At 44.5% G+C, this 20,853-nt stretch overlaps 1 protein-coding gene across 3 annotated transcripts in view; it reads left to right on the plus strand.

The window, feature by feature from the left end:
* The window catches only part of LOC309810975 (DNA helicase MCM9-like), a 133,250-nt gene that overhangs the window by 82,323 nt on the left and 30,074 nt on the right, over positions 1 to 20,853 (plus strand). For 2 of the 3 annotated variants that reach the window (XM_082633385.1, XM_082633386.1), the window contains one exon: positions 5,023 to 7,065. The exons of the other annotated variant lie outside the window; for it this stretch is intronic. In XM_082633385.1, coding sequence (XP_082489511.1) covers positions 5,023 to 6,496 — 1,474 coding nt within the window. In that variant the 3' untranslated portion in view covers positions 6,497 to 7,065. Of the gene's footprint in view, positions 1 to 5,022; positions 7,066 to 20,853 lie in introns of those variants that run through there. 3 annotated transcript variants of the gene reach the window in all.

Here is a 20,853-nt window from a genome sequence, read left to right on the forward strand (position 1 = left end):
AGGATAGGTGTTAGCTCTTCTCTAAATGCTTGATAGAATTCGCCTGTGAAGCCATCTGGTCCTGGGCTTTTGTTTGTTGGAAGATTTTTTATCACAGTTTCAATTTCAGTGCTTGTGATTGGTCTGTTCATATTTTCTATTTCTTCCTGATTCAGTCTTGGCAGGTTGTGCATTTCTAAGAATTTGTCCATTTCTTCCAGGTTGTCCATTTTATTGGCATAGAGTTGCTTATAGTAATCTCTCATGATCTTTTGTATTTCTGTAGTGTCAGTTGTTACTTCTCCTTTTTCATTTCTAATTCTATTGATTTGAGTCTTCTCCCTTTTTTTCTTGATGAGTCTGGCTAATGGTTTATCAATTTTGTTTATCTTCTCAAAGAACCAGCTTTTAGTTTTATTGATCTTTGCTATCGTTTCCTTCATTTCTTTTTCATTTATTTCTGATCTGATTTTTATGATTTCTTTCCTTCTGCTAACTTTGGGATGTTTTTGTTCTTCTTTCTCTAATTGCTTTAGGTGCAAGGTTAGGTTGTTTATTCGAGATGTTTCCTGTTTCTTAAGGTGGGATTGTATTGCTATAAACTTCCCTCTTAGAACTGCTTTTGCTGCATCCCATAGGTTTTGGGTCGTCGTGTCTCCATTGTCATTTGTTTCTAGGTATTTTTTAATTTCCTCTTTGATTTCTTCAGTGATCACTTCGTTATTAAGTAGTGTATTGTTTAGCCTCCATGTGTTTGTATTTTTTACAGCTCTTTTCCTGTAATTGATATCTAGTCTCATAGCATTGTGGTCGGAAAAGATACTTGATACAATTTCAATTTTCTTAAATTTACCAAGGCTTGATTTGTGACCCAAGATATGATCTATCCTGGAGAATGTTCCATGAGCACTTGAGAAAAATGTGTATTCTGTTGTTTTTGGATGGAATGTCCTATAAATATCAATTAAGTCCATCTTGTTTAATGTATCATTTAAAGCTTGTGTTTCCTTATTTATTTTCATTTTGGATGATCTGTCCATTGGTGAAAGTGGGGTGTTAAAGTCCCCTACTATGAGTGTGTTACTGTCGATTTCTCCTTTTATGGCTGTTAGTATTTGCCTTATGTATTGAGGTGCTCCTATGTTGGGTGCATAAATATTTACAATTGTTATATCTTCTTCTTGGATCGATCCCTTGATCATTATGTAGTGTCCTTCTTTGTCTCTTCTAGTAGTCCTTATTTTAAAGTCTATTTTGTCTGATATGAGAATTGCTACTCCAGCTTTCTTTTGGTTTCCATTTGCATGGAATATCTTTTTCCATCCCCTTACTTTCAGTCTGTATGTGTCTCTAGGTCTGAAGTGGGTCTCTTGTAGACAGCATATAGATGGGTCTTGTTTTTGTATCCATTCAGCCACTCTGTGTCTTTTGGTGGGAGCATTTAGTCCATTTACGTTTAAGGTAATTATCGATATGTATGTTCCTATTCCCATTTTCTTAATTGTTTTGGGTTCATTATTGTAGGTCTTTTACTTCTGTTGTGTTTCTTGCCTAGAGAAGTTCCTTTAGCATTTGTTGTAAAGCTGGTTTGGTGGTGCTGAACTCTCTCAGCTTTTGCTTGTCTGTAAACGTTTTAATTTCTCCATCAAATCTGAATGAGATCCTTGCTGGGTAGAGTAATCTTGGTTGCAGGTTTTTCTCCTTCATCACTTTAAGTATGTCCTGCCACTCCCTTCTGGCTTGTAGAGTTTCTGCTGAGAGATCAGCTGTTATCCTGATGGGGATTCCCTTGTGTGTTATTTGTTGTTTTTGCCTTGCTGCTTTTAATATGATTTCTTTGTGTTTAATTTTTGACAGTTTGATTAATATGTGTCTTGGCGTATTTCTCCTTGGATTTATTCTGTATGGGACTCTCTGTGCCTCCTGGACTTGATTAACTATTTCCTTTCCCATATTAGGGAAGTTTTCAACTATAATCTCTTCAAATATTTTCTCAGTCCCTTTCTTTTTCTCTTCTTCTTCTGGAACCCCTATAATTCGAATGTTGGTGCGTTTAATGTTGTCCCAGAGGTCTCTGAGACTGTCCTCTGTTCTTTTCATTCTTTTTTCTTTATTTTGCTCTGCAGCAGTTATTTCCACTATTTTATCTTCCACCTCACTTATCCGTTCTTCTGCCTCAGTTATTCTGCTATTGATCCCATCTAGAGTATTTTTTATTTCATGTATTGTGTTTTTAATCGATGCTTGATTCATCTTTAGTTCTTCTAGGTCCTTGTTAACTGTTTCTTGCATTTTGTCTATTCTATTTCCAAGATTTTGTATCTGGGAAATAGAATCTTGGATCATCTTTACCATCATTATTCTGAATTCTTTTTCAGGTAGAGTGCCTATTACCTCTTCATTTGTTAGGTCTGGTGGGTTTTTATCTTGCTCCTTCTCCTGCTGTGTGTTTTTCTGTCTTCTCATTTTGCTTATGTTACTGTGTTTGGGGTCTCCTTTTTGCAGGCTGCAGGTTCGTAGTTCCTGTTGTTTTTGGTGTCTGTCCCCAGTGGCTAAGGTTGGTTTAGTGGGTTGTGTAGGCTTCCTGGTGGAGGGGACTAGTGCCTGTGTTCTGGTGGATGAGGCTGGATCTTGTCTTTCTGGTGGGCAGGTCCACGTCTGGTGGTGTGTTTTGGGGTGTCTGTGGACTTTTTATGATTTTAGGCCACCTCTCTGCTAATGGGTGGCGTTGTGTTCCTGTCTTGCTAGTTGTTTGGCTTAGGGTGTCCAGCACTGTAGCCTGCTGGTCGTTGAGTGAAGCTGGGTGCTGGTGTTGAGATGGAGATCTCTGGAAGATTTTCGCCGTTTGATATTATGTGGAGCTGGGAGGTCTCTTGTGGACCAGTGTCCTGAAGTTGGCTCTCCCACCTCAGAGGCACAGCACTGACTCCGGGCTCCTCAATTTGGGATGATGTGTTGTCTATTCATGTATTCCACAGATGCAGGGTACATCAAGTTGATTGTGGAGCTTTAATCTGCTGCTTCTGAGGCTGCTGGGAGAGGTTTCCCTTTCTCTTCTTTGTTCTCACAGCTCCTAGGTCTCAGCTTTGGATTTGGCCCCGCCTCTGCGTGTAGGTCGCCGGAGGGCGTCTGTTCTTCGCTCAGATAGGACAGGGTTAAAGGAGCAGCCTCTTCGGGGACTCTGGCTCACTCAGGCCGGGAGGGAGGGAGGGGCACGGAGTGCGGGGCGAGCCTGCAGCGGCAGAGGTCGGCGTGACGTTGCACCAGCCCGAGGCGCGCTGTGCGTTCTCCCAGGGAAGCCGCCCCTGGATCCCGGGACTCCGGCAGTGGCGGGCTGCACAGGCTCCCGGAAGGGCGGTGTGGGCAGTGACCTGCGCTCGCACACAGGCTTCTTGGCGGCGGCAGCAGCAGCCCCAGCGTCCCACGCCTGTCACTGGGCTCCGCGCTTTCAGTCACGACTCGCGCCCGTCCGTGGAGCCCCTTTAAGCAGCGCTGTTAATCCCCTCTCCTCGCGCACCAGGAAACCAAGAGGGAAGAAAAAGTCTCTTGCCTCTTCGGCAGCTCCAGAGTTTTCCCGGACTCCCTCCCGGCTAGCTGTGGCACATTAGCCCCCTTCAGGCTGAGTTCTCGCCACCAGCCCCAGTCCTCTCCCTGCGCTCTGACCGAAGCCCGAGCCTCAGCTTCCAGCGCTGCGTGCCCCGGCGGGCGAGCAGACAAGCCTCTCGGGCTGGTGAGTGCCGCTCGGCACCGATCCTCTGTGTGCGGATCTCTCCGCTTTGCCCTACCCAGGTATGTGGGGAGTTTCTTGCCTTTTGGGATGTCTGGGGTCTTCTGCCAGCGTTCAGTAGGTGTTCTGTAGGAGTTGTTCCACGTGTAGCTGTATTTCTGGTGTATCCGTGGGGAGGAAGGTGATCTCCGCGTCTTACTCTTCCGCCATCTTACCCGGAAGTGAATGCACATTCTTTATAGAGTATTTTGAAAGTAGCAATAATAAATTAATAAGGAAAAAATCAGACATAATCTTATTTCCCAGAGAGAGCTATCATTAACATGTTAATGTATTTAAATATATTTAAGTTTAAAATCCATTTAATTTTAACATATTTTCTTCTGTTCCTTTTTCTATGATTACCCATAACCTTTAGAATAATTTACTCATCTGCTTTTTGGTGTAGTTTCTGTTTGGATTTAGTGCACGGAAGCAGAGTCATGTTGCCCCTTATACTGAGAAGGCATTTCTAGGTTGTTAGGAAGGGCTTTCTAAGGGACCTCCTTTTGAGAAGCTACAATCCCTGTTAGAAATTGGTCCTCTGGCATTATTCCAGTTTAAAACGAATATCACAAGATGAGCTCTGCCTTCTGGGCAGGTCAGTAGGTTTCAACTCTGTATCAGTCTAATGGAGAGTGGCTGCCCAGAACACATGCTGAAACGTGGCTGGGCTAGGCAGGGAAGAGGTCACAGGTGCCTGGAGGAGGTCTGCCATGCAGGTGGCTGCTGGAGGGGCAGGGACCACAGCACGGAGGAGTCACAGTCTGCCTTCTCCTGAGGAAGGTGATTTTTCAGATGCACGAAAATTCAGTACCTCAGTTAAGTCAAGAGATGTGAGGAGCTCGTAAACTATAGTCTTTCACTTTGGTTCAGATCTGCAGACTGGCTACCAAACAACTCGAGCCACTTCTCTTGGTCCGTAATCAGCGACTCTGCACATAGCCACCAGTCTGTCCTGTAGGAGAACATTTAACACGAGAGAGAAGACTGAGCATTCTCAAATGAATGAAATGGACTTTCAGAGAGATCTGAAAATATGTACACAAACCTGCTACTTCATTTTCTTTATTTTACTACCGTTTTAGGTCAAATTAGAATGATTATCAGAACACTTGAATTCTATCCTGATGAAAGTATAATTTCCTCCTGCTGCTCTAAGGGACTGTATGTCGTATTAACCCGGAATTATATTGGACTTAAACCCTTAGATGGCATCTCAGAGAATAAAGAAATGAAAAGATTAAAGCAGTACACGTTTTCCTTATCTTCTACAGGTTACAGAATCAGAGTGTGTGTCAACACCAGCCACGGACAATGGAAGCAGAGACGACTTCAGGGTCCCTGAGAGATGATCCAGGGGAAGAATCAAAGCTCAGACCATCAGCTCAGCAGGAAGTGAACTGTAGCACACATCTGTCCTCTACTGGAGGCAGTCCCGGGGGAAGCCCACTTCTCAGTCCCCCATCCCATCTGGGGCCTGATAGACTGACAAGTAGAAGGCATTCAGCCGAGCACAAAAATAGCCAAGATGACAGTTTGGACTGGTTTGACTCCATAGCAACTCATCCGATGGAACCTAAAAACACTGTTCCTGTGTCTCCTAGTCCCAAAACAAGTGGGGGGGAAATGGCTTTGAAAATGTCCAACAGCAAATCTCAGGGTAAGGAAAAAAGGGAGCCAGGCCAAAGGAGCCAACTGGAAACTGGACCGCTTCCAACACCAGAAGAGACAGAAGCTCCATTGAGGCCAGACAGCCTTGAGGGTGAAAAGGCAAAAAAGGCAGCAATGGTTTCTGAAGCAGCAGTATCTGCTGATGAGCCAGACTCAGTAGTGACTCATCACGTCCCCAGGAAACTGCACAGGCTGCGCAAGGAGAGGGCCCAGGAGTTGTGCAGGAATCCCGCCAGGCCGCCCTCGCAGCCCACAAACTCTCCTCATCCTCGGCCCACTCCTGTACAGAGCCCAGAGAGAGTGCTTGGAACTCCCAAAAGAAAGAGACAGAAATCCCTTGCTCGGGTGCAAGAGCCCCACCTTGAAAGTGTTGAGAGTCCGGGTCCCCCTGTGGCCAAACTGGCAAAATTTACTTTCAAACAGAAGTCAAAACTGATCCACTCTCCTGAAGATTGCAGCCATGTGTCTCCTGGCACAAGTAAAACAGCAGTTCAGAGTCCTGAAATTCCCCAACGTAGAGCAAGAGGAAAAGCAGCTCTGCCTGGGAAGGGTCCAGAAAAGCTGGCCTCTACCTCAGAAATCAGAAGCCCAGCTCAGCTGCAAGATAAGACAAAGGAGGTGTCACGGCAGCCACCGGACAAAGACGGACCAAGAGAGAAGAGGGAATGTGCCCCTGCAAAGGGAGCTGTCCAGCCTGAATTAGAGCTTGGGAGCAACACTGGACGTTTCCATCTTCCTTCTGAAAGGGACAGAAAGGAAGAGGTTTCGTGCCATAGTAAAAGTGGCAAGGTTCATGCTTGCACATTAGCAAGATTGGCAAACTTCTCCTTTCCTTCCCCCTCTGAATCCAAATCAGAAGCCCCTCCTCCTCCTGAAAGTAAGAACCCGGGTGAGGGAGGCCCCAGCCCTCTTCTTGTGACCGCAGCTACAGTGCTTGGCAGGAAAAGGAAAACTTTTCAGCTGGGGGGATCCACCGAGAGACTGAGTCTTTCCAAAACATCTCTCTTCGCTTTACCGGAACTAGACAGTGAACCATTAGACTTTGATTGGGATGAAGAAATGAGAAAAAAGCCATAATCATGAAAAGCTTTCTGGTCAAGTTTCACCCTCGTCCACTCAAGCCAGCACCTTCAGGATATCAACATGGTGTTTATGGATATATAGACGTATTGACCATATTGGGCGCCATTCTGAACACCAGCCCCCCCATCAGGTTTTATAAATTCAGGTTTATCTTCATGATTTGAAAAGCTGTACAATCAGTGAAAGTCAGTGTGATACCAGTGCTTGAATCTAATTGAATCTAATTAATTAACAATTGTACTTGATTTTTGCAAACAGAGTACTTATATTCCCAAAGATGTTTCTGTTTGTTTTGTTTGGGTTTGGTGGTTTTTTTTTTAGGCGGTAGGTTTTCCTGCGATCCCTTCATTCACTCAGGAGCAAATGCCAGGAAGGTAACACTCACAGTGCTGACAAGTCAGATGAACTCTTTTTCTGCTTGTTTGTTTTTTTCTGTGTTTTTTTTTTCTCACCCAAGACGTGCTGAGTGTGTAAATATTTATTATGATTTGCCAAAATCATGTGATTTTTTTCTAATTTTTTTGTATTTATTCTCAAGTGTCAGATTAAATATGACTGAAGCTTTTGTTTCTTTGAGAGGTCTTCTCACAGTTGCATGATAGTCATAGAGATCTGGCCACTGGTCAAATAGTAGCTTTCTTGGGGTATTGACCTTTTGAGTTTTCCTTTCTTTCTTGAGCCAACACTTTGTGCTTCAGATTCTTTTTTATGTCTTGGGGACTTACCTTCAATACAATTTAAATCCTACAGTTGGAAGAAGAGAGCGTGCAGTAGTCTCAGTCATATATCATGGCATCCATCCAAGTGGTTAACATGGAAACATGACTCCTACTAAGTTATGATTCATTTGTCTTTAGAACCAAGCAATAACTGTGTTTGGTAGGAAAAGGCCACTCAAGCTTCGTCTTAAATGCTTTTAGAGTAACTTTTTCTTTTAGATTCTAGCAAGGGTTGTTAGGATTTCATAATTATAGACGTTCTCTTCTGAAGTTTGAATTTGGAAAATGATAATAGATTCTTTCATTGTCTGAGGGACTTTAGACATGAGGAATACTGAAAACTATATGTACTTTGTCTAATGATCACTTCATTAAATTCATACAGAAAAAAAATCAGGAATCTCAGTTTTTCTTGAGCGTTTAAACATTAATTCCAAAATTGACTAAATTTTCTGAAAAATTTTAAACTAGGAGTACAAATTTAGTATGGATGAGTCTTGAAATCCTCAGACACCTTAAGCAGCTGATGAACAACATACATAAGCAGTGATTATAAGTTATTGCACATTCACATAAACCTATCCTAAAACATCAAGGCTATGGTTTAGGTCATTTCTTCATTATTTCTGTACTTTACTAACTTCCCAGTGTAGTATGATTCTTAATGTGATATATTCCTAATCTTTAAGTATTAGTACTTCCCTGAGTTTTAGCATTCTTACGAGAACTAAAGGAAAAGCAAAGCATCTGGGTTGTTGACTGGTGATTCTTGGCCTGGATATGGTCTGATTGTGAAGACTAGGCTATTTCAAACTTGAGCCACAGTGTCGAGCTGACTTTTTTTATGGTAAACTTTTATGTTTCTTTCTTATAAATTTTTGTCTTTGAAACTTCGTATCTTTTGCAGTAATGATGTATTAAGCTGGGCATGGCTGATAATTCCTAACCTCTTGATTTACCATTAGGGTATTTTGATCTGTTTTTTATCATTTAATATGGTTGTATTCTAGAGCTTTCATTTTTCATTTCAATCTTTTTTTTTTTTTTTAAAGACGTTGGGGGTAGGAGTTAATTAATTAATTAATTAATTATTGCTGTGTTGGGTCTTCGTTTCTGTGTGAGGGCTTTCTCTAGTTGTGGCAAGTGGGGGCCACTCTTCATCACAGTGCGTGGGCCTCTTACTATCGCGGCCTCTCTTGTTGCGGAGCACAGGCTCCAGACGCGCAGGCTCAGTAGTTGTGGCTCACGGGCCTAGTTGCTCCGCGGCATGTGGGATCCTCCCATCCCAGGGCTCGGACCCGTGTCCCCTGCATTAACAGGCAGATTCTCAACCACTGCGCCACCAGGGAAGCCCCTCATTTCAATCTTGATTGTAGTGCACTTAGTTTCACGAAGTTAACTTGTCTCTTCAGGATGCTGAGTAATTCATATTTTAAAATACAGTGTTGAATTGTCCGTCTTCCTTAGTTACTGTATATGACCCTCTATGCCATCTTCTACCTGGTATTATCTCACCATATGTCCTATTATTTGTGCTAATAAATCCACCCTACTTTTTTTTAGTACCTTCTTCTGCCAGGATCATTTGGTCAAGTTACAAGTTCCATGTGTTTATTCTTCAGTACTTACCCAGAGAGCAATAACTATATATGTAAATATTATAAACAGACATAATTATTAGAAGAAATAAACTACTCAATATGAATGCTCCCCTACTTATTAAAAAAAAATAAACTTCTGTCACAGCTTACTTTCGTGCTATGACCACCTCTGTACTTGTTTTTGATGTGCAAATTCTTACAACTCGGTCAATGGGAAGTCCCTTTATGTTCACACCAATGTCCTTTTAAGACTCTGACTTTCCCAAAAGCACCCATGCTATCTGAAAACAACAGCATGTTGTTCCAGACTCATTTTATTTTTTTTCCCAACTCAAGTCATAGAATCCACTACCCCTAAGGCACTTTATTCCTTTCGTGACAAACGGTATTAAAGGCCGAACACAGGGCTTTGGGGATGCACAGGGAAGTCAGTACTACTACTACTGTGGGGTCCCTTAGTTTCAGAACTGAAAATGTTTAATGTCCTAAGGTCACATTTTATCCTGCTGTGTCCTACTTTTTTTTATACTGTGTGATTTCACAACCACTAAGACTTTCTCTTATATGGTATTTAATGTGCGTACCAAGGAAAAACACAGATGTCTCAGGGGAAATATGTACAGTCTCAAAAATCATATTTGTAGCCAATAAAGGAAAGTGTAAAAATAACCTTTAATTCTGAATCAACATGTCAGGATATAGTTTTTTCAGGCCAGTGTACTCCTTGAAAACATTTTAATAATGTAAAATTATTTAAACACAATAAAAGCTGTACTTAATTTTCTTTGTGAGAGGACCAAACCAGGATCTTAATTCTATCATAACTACATAAAAGAGTTGAGTTTTCTGACATTGTTAAAGATATACTTTTCAGTGTATATGTGGTATTCTAAAATTTATAATAGGGATTTTATTATTTTAATTTTTAGCGTTTCTTAGAAATACAGACAAAACAAGCATATTATTCTGATACCTTTAACTCTTTGGCTTAACTCAGCCAAACTTTAAACTTTTTTTGAAGGTATACCAAAACTATAATAATAGAGATCTATTCTTTTTTTGTTTGTTTGTTTGTTTTTGCTGTACGCGGGCCTCTCACTGTTGCGGCCTCTCCCGTTGCGGAGCACAGGCTCCGGACGCACAGGCTCAGCGGCCATGGCTCACGGGCCCAGCCGCTCCGCGGCATATGGGATCCTCCCAGACCGGGGCACGAACCCGTATCCCCCGCATTGGCAGGCGGACTCTCAACCACTGCGCCACCAGGGAGGCCCTAGAGATCTATTCTTGACTGACAGGTTTTAATTCTTGCAAACCTACGTATTCTTTCGTGTGTATTGTATTTGATTTCTATGCCTTCCCCTAGTGCTAAAGCTGCCTAGCTGGTGGAATTACTGGAAGAACAGTTCTAGAGAAAATCTTAGGTCAGCCACAAGGAAGTTCCCTAGAGCTCACTTTCAGCCAGTCCACAACACGTGGGTGTTCAGAACCTACCTACCCTGATGAATGTCTAAGTCTAGGGACTACCTGGGACCAGGTTAACCTTTCAGATGCAGCTTATCAGACACCCTAGTTCCAAATCTGACAAACTCAAAATGTGGAAGGCGGGCTTCCCTGGTGGTGCAGTGGTTGAGAGTCCGCCTGCCGATGCAGGGGACACGGGTTTGTGCCCCAGTCCGGGAAGATCCCACATGCCGTGGAGCAGCTAGGCCCGTGAGCCATGGCCGCTGAGCCTGTGTCCAGAGCCTGTGCTCCGCAACGGGAGGGACCACAACAGTGAGAGGCCCGCGTACCGCAAAAAAAAAAAAAAAAAAAAATGTGGAAGGTGAGGCCAGTGTGTATTCCTCAGTGTTCAGAATAACATTTTCCATGTCTGCTTTCCATACTGTTAACATTCAGAAAAGGTAAAAGAAGGCTCCTGGCTCACATCAGTACTCTCTCCAGTAGAGGTTTTGCTGTCTATGACCCATCTTGCAAGTGGCGAAGCAGCCCCTCCACCCCAGGTATACGGGGGAGCATTACCCACACTCATGCCCTTCACTGCCACTCAGAGGACACACACAGGAAGCTGTGGTAACTCTTCTGTTGTTCTTATATCAGTTCCACCATCTTCCCTCTTAAAGGCTTAAAAATGCATCTGAAAGTAATATTTGTAAACGTGAACTTGACAGAAATGTTAGTTTAAACTCAAGTAAACTGTTCATGTGTCTACGTAAATACTCTGATGCAAGATATAGAACAAGGGAAATAGGATATGCACACTGGGCCTGACCTCACTGAGGAGTAGGGTGTAAGTTATTTATCTTGTGAGTGTAAATGGTTTTTAGGCCGCTCTTCTTTATGTTTTGTTGGAACCTTAAGCCTTGGCTCAATCGAACCACCAGAAAGCAATTATTTGCATCAGGCACACTTCTATGTGGGGACAAAACTGGTTTAATTTAGGGCTTCCATAATAAACCAGTGTTGAAAGACTGCTTAATATTTCAGATCTAACTTTTTCAGTGCCTACTGATGCATCAAGGCGACTGGTAGCACAGCAAAATTGGGAATCGGGCGAATTGGGTTCCAGGCCTGAGTGATCACTGAGCAGCAGTTATCTTACTTGATTCGGTGCGGCTGACTCCTGTCCCCTCCCTGGAATCCTTTGTCACATGGCCTCCAGGACATCACATGCCTGTGGTTTTCCTTACTAACCTCTTCTGGTCTCCTCAGCTTTTCTTCTCCTTACCTAGTTTCTCCTTCTCTCCCAGACCTTTAATGTTCTCATTGAGTCTTAGGGCTCCCCAAACCTATTGGTCAGCTGATGATTCCTTTCCTGAACTCCAGACTCCTCTATCCAACTCCTAGTCAATATACCTCCACCTCAACATATTTCAGATAATACTCCTGATCTTGTCCCCATCAAATGTGTTCATTTCCCAGATTTATCCATCTTGGGAAATTAGAGACTCCATCCTTCCAATTGCTTAGGCCAAAAACTTGAGTCATCCTTGACCATTTACTTTCTCTTGTACCTCACACCCCATCTGTTAGCAAATCCTATGGAATCTCTATTTAAAATATATCCAGGGACTTCCCTGGTGGCGCAGTGGTTAAGAATCCGCCTGCCGGGCCTCCCTGGTGGCGCAGTGGTTGAGAGTCCGCCTGCCGATGCAGGGGATACGGGTTCGTGCCCCGGTCTGGGAGGATCCCATATGCCGCGGAGCGGCTGGGCCCGTGAGCCATGGCCGCTGGGCCTGCGCGTCCGGAGCCTGTGCTCCGCGACGGGAGAGGCCGCAACAGTGAGAGGCCCGCATACCGCAAAAAAAAAAAAAAAAAAAAGAATCCGCCTGCCAGTGCAGGGGACACGGGTTCAAGCCCTGGTCCGGGAACATCTCACATGCCGCGGAGCACCTAAGCCCATGCGTCACAACTACTGAGCCTGCGCTCTAGAGCCCGCAAGCCACAACTCCTGAGCCTGTGTGCAACAACTACGGAAGCCCTCACACCTAGAGCCGGTGCTCCACAACAAGAGAAGCCACCACAATGAGAAGCCCGCGCACTGCAAGGAAGAGCAGCCCCCGCTCACTGCAACTAGAGAAAGCCCACGTGCAGCAACGAAGACCCAACGCAGCCAAAAATAAATAAATAAATAATAATATATTTTTTAAATGGTCCACATCAAAAAAAAAATCTTTAAAAAGAAAAAAATATATATATCCAGAATCTGTACGCTTCTCACCACATTTGCTGCTATCACACCAGTCCAAACCACTATACTCTCACTGTGCTTCCCTACTAGTCTCAGCACAGTAATCAGAGTGAACCTGTCAGGTAATATTACTTCTTATCTCAAACCCTCCAGCAGCTCCCATCTCATCCTGGGTAAAAGCCAAAGTCCATATAATACTGATCTCTAAGGCCCTGCACATCTGGCCACGTGCTACCTTTTTTTTTTTTTTTTTTTTTTTTTTGCAGTATGCGGGCCTCTCACTGTTGTGGCCTCTCCCGTTGCGGAGCACAGGCTCCGGATGCGCAGGCCCAGCGGCCATGGCTCACGGGCCCAGCCGCTCCGCGGCATATGGGATCCTCCCAGACCGGGGCACGAACCCGTATCCCCTGCATCGGCAGGCGGACTCTCAACCACTGCGCCACCAGGGAGGCCCTACGTGCTACCTTTTTGACATCAAACACTAACCATGCTGGTTCCTATAATTCTCCAGACATGAAGCAGCCCCAGGGCTTTTTCACTTGCTCTTCTAACTGTGGGGTGCTTTTTCCCTGAAGGTAATCACTCCTCACTTCCTTCAGGATTTTGCTCAAATGTCACTTCAATGAAGCCTACCTACCTTCAAAATTGCAAAACATTCTTCCCCTTACTTAATTTTTCTGTAGCATTTTTATCATCTGACATACTATAACATTTACTCATTTAGTTTATTGTCTGTCACAGGTGCTAACCAGGGGTGAGGGAAATCTAGAATGGATGGTAGAGGAGAGAGACCCTGAGTATCATTTGCTGCCTCCAGATCAGCTGCTGTGGGCAGGGGGTGGGGGGCTGAGGGGTAGGCGCACGGCTGTGGCTTATACCACATCTGGCACAACAGCTGCCGTTGGCGCTACAGGTTAATGGAGCTTGGGGTACTCTGCTGACATTTTCCCCGATCTAATTCTTGTAGAGGCCAGACTGATGAATTAAATGGAAATTGATGGGGACCACCACTCTGCTTCCTTTAGGTCTTCAAGGGTGGCGCTAGTTTCTGCTCTTTGCCTCGGGATGTGTGTAATTCGCAGTCTTGCTCAGAGCGGGAGGAGAGGGGCAGCTTCAGAGGCTCCCACTGGTCCTTTCCCACTTTTATTCACAGGCTAAGGAACCAGTGTGGATATGTGAGTGTTCTGGCAACTTCCAAGTATTATCTATTTCAGCCTACTCTGAAGTAGACCTGGGTCCATCTATTACCTGGCCCCCACACACATTCTTTCTACCGGGGGAACATGTTTTTATCATACTGGGTATCATTTTTCAACTCAGACCTTGTATCCAATGGTTCTCAAAGTATTAAGTATTGGGCTATTTCCTTTCCCCAGGGTATAGTTACCCAAGTAAATACCTGCCAGGCCCTTTGTAGAAGGACTGGGGTAATCACCATCATATAGTCTTGCCAAGGTGTTGCAGGGTACTTCTACCTAAGGACCTGACCTTTGCTTCAGTCAACGGGCTCCGAGTCCAAAAATTAATCCAGGTCCAGAAGCTGGTCAGAGAATTCTGACTTTATTGGCACAGCTGCCCTCAGCCTGTTCTAGATCCTTTCTCTTGACCAGTGCATCTGGAGTGCCTGCCTGGAGGCCGTGTTAAACTGCAGATTCCTGGTCCCCACCCCCCAGAGTGGGCTGGGGCCTGAGAATTGGTTTCTGACAATTTTCCAGGCAATGCTGATGCTGCTGGTCAGAGACTATGCTTTGAAAACACTGTGTATAGTTTGATCTCGGAGCTCATCTCCGGGCTCCAGCCACTTCCACAGCTCTGTGAGTGTCTCCCTGCTGTTCTGACCCTGCTTCTCAGTGAGGCATTTACTCCCACCTTGCTTCTGACAGTTAAGCATTGTCATCTGGCCTCTAGGGTTCTGGGATCTTCTCTCTCCACGTGGATCAATCATCGGATGTAGGCTGCCCCTGGGGAGAGGGCCTGTCCTTGGGCTAGGGCTCTGGGCTGAGGGTAATCTCCGGGGGCGGGGACTCAGCTGTGAGCTGTCATTGCGGTACGCGGGCCTCTCACTGTTGTGGCCTCTCCCGTTGCGGAGCACAGGCTCCGGACGCGCAGGCTCAGCGGCCATGGCTCACAGGCCCAGCCGCTCCGCGGCATGTGGGATCCTCCCAGACCGGGGCACGAACCTGTGTCCCCTGCATCGGCAGGCGGACTCTCAACCACTGCGCCACCAGGGAAGCCCTGATGCAATACTTTTAAAAGTCAAAGCACACACACACACACAAAAAAAAATCCACGAGGAGCAAAATATCAAATTTTTAAATAATGGCAGGATCAATGTTACTGATCTCTCTTTTTGCCTCAGCATGGCACCGTCTACCCTCACTAGAATGTAAGCTCTGTGAGGGCAGGGGTTTCTGTTTGTTTTACTCACTGATGGACCAATTCTTAGAAGAGTTCCTGGCACATAGTTGATGCTTGATAAATATTTGTTGAATTTAAGACATTTGAGGGAGGAATGACCATTTGTCTACACTTCCCAATTTCTCTCTCTTCTTTTCCTAGTGTTTCTCAGTGTTGACTAGACACAAGAGGCTGCTTCTCCTTGGAGCCAGGAGACTTGGAGGGAGCTTTGTGCCATGTAGGGAAAGCACCTGACAAAAATAGGACGTATCTTACTATTAAGGTCAGTTTTGAGATGTGTGTGTTTGAAAACCTTCATTGATTTCATCATCGGATTTAAGGGATAGATGTAGTGCATGTCATTGTGCTAACTAACCGCAGCTAATTTGTTGTCAGGCTTGTATAATTATGAGAAACAGTTTTCAGAACTGCTCCTAAAAAGTTGCCCTGCCCCCAAGAATAGAGGGATTTAGGATTCCAGGACCAAAAGCAGAACAGCAAATCTTGATGCCAAGTGGAGAGTGTAAAGGTCAGCAGGCTGCTCTCCTTCCCTGCTTTTTATCTCCTTGAGACTTATGATTATCCGAGGGGAGCACTAAGGTTGGTGTTAGCACGTGGAAGGAACGCCCTCCAGGTGTGGCTGAGATGAGAGCGTTTTTGCGCGTGATGCTGGAAGTGGATGTGATCAGAGCTGCCGGGCGCTGACTCTAGTGAGTCCCCTCCTTACTGGAGGGCCTGTTGTCACCACACCCTGCCCTCTTAGCACCCACGACCAATTCTAAGTTCTTTTTTAGTCAGTGAAGGGAGCTTGGGAGTCTCTGGGTCAGATGAGAATCTCAGGGGGTTAAAGGCAACTCCCACTCACTATAGAAAAATGAGATTGTTTGTGTCCTGCTAAGGCTGGGGTACAGAAGAAATCCCAAGCACCAGATCTCCAATGTCATTTCAAAACAAGCCAAAACAAACAAAAACAAGCCTGCCAAATAAAAATTTAGACCTGAGAAGTTTCAAAAGCAGATGAACTGGGTCTGGTTGTTCACCCCTCTCTGGAGCAAGAGCCGTATGTGCAGATGCTGGGGTGGTGATGGGGTCCTGCCTCATGACGTGTATGGACCGCTCTCCTCCCAGGCACAGAGGGATCTGAGAGCGGACGATTGTGACGATATGGGAAGATGAAGAAACTGACTGGTATTGAGCACCTGCTATGTGCTAGGCATCCTATTAGACACTTCATGTATGTGTGTGAGTCTATATGTATGAGATATAGATAGATGGATAGATGATAGATAGCTAGATATTTAGTTCTTGCAGCAATTCTGTAAGAAAGGTATCATTAACCCTGTTTACAGATGGAAACATGATCAGAGGGACTGTGTTAATTTTTCAAGGTCACACAGCTAACAAATGGCTTCTGGAGGAGGCACTGTTTGATTTCAAAACCAGTGCCCCGTCAACTATATCATGACAGCTCCCAAAAGCAATGTGACTGTGTCAGGGCAAGGCCAAAGTCATGAGGGCGTTGGCTCATCTCCCATTTAGTCATCATGTGCTTTCAGAAAGAAACGTGTGGGCAGCCCTATCCTATGGGCACTAAGCCAGGGCAACAGTGCTGGGCGGAGCGCAGGTCCCTTTCCTCTACAAGCAGACCTGGGCAGCTGCTCCATATCCAAAGCAGGGGACTCCTCCACGCCTCCGCCCTGGTTCAGCACCTAAGAAGGTGCAGTAACACTCCAGGGCAGTTGTACTTCGCCACGCCAGGAGGGCCATCACCTGTGCTGGGCTCTGGGCACCGTCCACGTAGAACACACTGAGAAGGCTGCCGCGGAGGACGGCAAGGTGCGGCCCAGCCAAAGGGCCCTTTTTATTTTCCATCAAATGTGTGCAAATACTTTTTTTCCTGGAGGACTTTTCCTCATTAAAAAGCTTTCAGTCGTGGGACCCTAGATAACCATCCGGAAGGGGTTTTTGTCTGTCCGTTTCCTGTGCTTACTTGCCTTGAACAAACGTGGCTCTGACGAGCCAAGTCCCCTGGAAAGGGAATGTAGGCCAGCCCGTTCTGTCTGCTGCTCACACCGCTAGGGGGCATGAGGGATCTCTGGCAGGGGAACTGAAAAGGCTGGAATGCCTAAACTCACCAGCAGAAGCTGAAGACCTGCCTGCATTCAACTCTCACGATGAAAACACTTCTTCCACAATCAGCCTCCTCGGGCACTTCCAGCAGCAGACACACAGGCCACCTGAGGGGTGGACCAGAGCGGGTGGGAGCACCTCAGCGGGCGCCCCATCTTCTGAAGACTTTGATAATGTGTACGTGAAGAGCCGGCGGCAGCAGGGCTTTGAAACCCTCTGCGCCATGAGGTCAGAGTCCGTTTCATAGAAGCTATACTCTGAAAGAGTATACATTCAATCACGCGGTTCCTTTGGGAGACGGGGACAGAGAGTCAGACTCCAATCCACAAGGTCCTCAGATAGATTTTTGTTAATCAGAAGCTTTAAAAAAATGCCCAGAATCTCCCACAAGCAATAGCCTGAATTATTTTTTTGTCATTGAGGTATAATTGACATATTACGTAGGGTAAGTTTAAGGTGTACAACAGTTGTTTTGATACATTTATATAGTGTGTGATTACTGCTGTGGAGCTAGCCAGTACCTCCATCATATCACATAATTATCATTTCTTTTTTGTGGTGAGAACAATTAAGATCTAATCTCTTCGCAACTTTCAAGTATCTAATACAGTATTATTAACTGTAATCACTGTGCTGTGCATTAGATTTCCAGAACTTATTCGCCTTCTAACTGTAAGTTTGTAGCCTTTGACCAACATCTCCCCATTTCCTCCACTCCCCAGCCCCTGGTAACTACCTTTCTACTCTTTGTTTTTATGAGTTCAGCTTTTTTAGATTGCACATATAAGTGATATCATTACAATATTTGTCTTTCTTGGTCTGGCTTATTTCATTTAGCATAATGCCCTCGAGGTTTATCCATGTTGTTGCAAAGGGCAGGATGTCCTTTCTCGTGGATGAATAATATCCCATTGTTTATGTGTACATCTTCTTTATTCCTCTATTGATAAACTCTTAAGTGGTTTCCATATCTTAGCTACTGTGAATAATGCAGCATCGAACATGGTGGTGCAGATCCTATTTTATTTCCTTTGGGTATATACCCAGTAATGGAATTGCTGGATCATATGGTAATTCTGTTTTTAATTTTTTGAGGAACCGCCATACTGTTTTCCATAGTGACTGCACCAATTTACATTCCCAACAACAGTGCACAAGGGTTCCCTCTTCTCCAAATCCTTATCAACACTTGTTATCTCTCTCTTTTTTTTTTTTGATGATAGCCATTCTAATAGATGTGAAGTGATAGCTCATTGTGATTTTGATTTGCATTTTCCTGATGATTAGTGACATTGAGCATCTTTTCATGTACCTGTTGGCCATTTGTATCTCTTTGGAGAAATGTTTATTCTGCTTCTCCATTTTTAAATAGTTGTGTTTTTTTTTTCTATTGAGTTGTATGAATTTCTTAATATATTTTGGATATTAACCCCTTACCAGGAATATGATTTGCAAATATTTTTACCCATTTGGTAGGTTGCCTTTTCACTTTGTTGATGGTTTCTTTTGCCGTGCAGAAGCTCTCTAGTTTGATGTGGTCCCACTTGCTTATTTTTGCTTTTGTTGCTTTTGCTTTTGGTGTAAAATCCAAAAAAATTGCAAAGGCCTATGTCAAGAAACTTACCCACTGTTTTTTTTTTCTTTTTTCCTATTTAAAAATTTTTTTTTATTGGAGTATAGTTGATTTACAATGTTGTGTTAGTTTCTGCTGTACAGCAAAGTGAATCAGTTATACATATGTCCACTCTTTTTTAGATTCTTTTCCCATATAGGTCATTACAGAAACCACTGTTTTCTTGTAGGAGCTTTACAGTAGGTGTGGGTTTGGCCCTCAGCGTGTTAGGGGTACCCACAAGTCAGTTGGGGGATCCTCTGGTGAGGTTTCCCCAGCAGTTCATAAGCAGCCTTCCTGCTGGAGTTTAGAACACAGTCAGCAGGAACCGTGTCCCTTTAATGCCCTCTGATATTCTTATCTGCCTCTTTCCCAACCTCCTCCCTCCCCCTAACCATGGAACTCTTGCTTCAATACTCTGGCTGCAGCTCTGGAGAGATGGTTTCTTTAGCAGCGTCCTGCATAGCTGGGACAGCCAGACGCTCACTCACCACTCCTCCAGTCCCCCGCCAGAGGGGTCCCTGGGCTCTTCCTTCTCTAAGCTGGGCTGCCTTGGAGGGCAGGAACTTGGCAGAGTTCCTCTTACCCACTCCAACACAGCCAAACTTGTATTTTTTTATTTTTTATTTTTTTGTGCCAACAGAGTGCTGGAACTTCTCCTCTAGAAACTTGAACTTCTACTAAGGCTCTCTCATCCATGGGTATCTGCCCCAATCAGCATCTTCCAGGTGCTCTCAGACTGTGGCCCAGAGGGGTTGGAGCTGGTTCACAGGCTCCTGCTGGCTGCACAGCCCATACCAGGGTCTGTCTGCCTGTTACCCAATGCACGTTGGGTGAGATGCCTCTGGGTCCCTTGGCGTATAGTGCTGGATCTCATAGCTCCCAGAGGCACTTTGGTTCATGGATAGAGGCCAAATCTTAGATGTTAAAGGGGGATAAAAAATAAGGGACATCTTATTCTGCCATGATGCTAACACCACTCCTCCCAATAGCCTGCATTTTGGCAATCCAGATTCTAGCGTCCATGCAGGTGTGACAATAGAAAGAGCATGGCGTTGGGTGCCAGACAGAGCTGCTACTCACTAGCTTTGTGACTGCCAGGGGTACTTGATGTGAACATCAACAAAACGGCACAGTTTCACCTTTGTAGGACTGTTCAACACCAACAAGTATTTCTCAAGGACCTACTTACTGTGTGCCAGGCACCATGCTAGGCACTGGGGATATGATAAATGGTAAGACAGACGTGGTTGGTACCACTCTTGCACATTACAATCTAGCAAGGACTGTATCGCTAGTAGGGATGTGTCTAAAGTGTCTGCACAGTGCCTGGCACATCCCAGACATTTAACACATATTCATGGTTTTTTCGCCCATCCTTTCCCTCCCATCTCCTTCTCCTCAAAAATATGGATTGTAGGGCCAGGTCGAGACTCCCCTTTGGCAAAGTGGGTTTCTGGGGCAAATGGAAGGATAGGCTCCTTTCTCATGGCTGAATAATATTTCATTGTGTTTACTTGAGCATATTACGCTAAGTGAGACAAGTCAGACAGAGAAAGACAAATACTGTATTTCACTTAAATGTGGAATCTAAAAAAGGTAACCTTGTAAAAAACAGAGTAAAATTATTACCAGGAGATGGGACTGGGCAGGGACAAGTTTGATGTTGTTTAAGGGTATAAACTTGCAACAAGTAGCAAATAAGCCATAAGCCATAGAGATCTAATGCACAGTATAATGAATATAGACAACAGTGTTGTACTATAATTATGTAGTGTGATGAATATCTCTACAATGGGAATCATATTGCAATATATAAATGTATCAAAGTAACACACTGTATACCTTAAATTTACACAATGTTATATGTCAAATTTATTCAATAAAAAAAGTGGGTTTCTGGAAACACAATTAGAGGCGATTCATTCATACTTTACTTTTTAATCTGCCTTTACTTAGCACTTACTGTTTGCCAGACTGTGCTAAGTCTGAGGGATCTGTAATAGATATTTGTTGTTGTCTGGCCACCATTATCTGAGCCACCCTCCTTATTTGAGGAATTACCTCACCATCTCTGACCAGGCTGAAAACATCAGCTACTCACCTTCATTCTGAGCATGCGCACTTTGACTGAGGCTTAGCCAATCAGGTGCTTGCACCCTGGTACACCTGGGAGCCAGAGAGGCCAGGAAGTAGGGCGGGGT

Source organism: Mesoplodon mirus (genome assembly GCF_964341445.2).
Source record: "Mesoplodon mirus genome assembly, chromosome: 10".
Lineage (NCBI taxonomy): Eukaryota > Metazoa > Chordata > Mammalia > Artiodactyla > Ziphiidae > Mesoplodon > Mesoplodon mirus.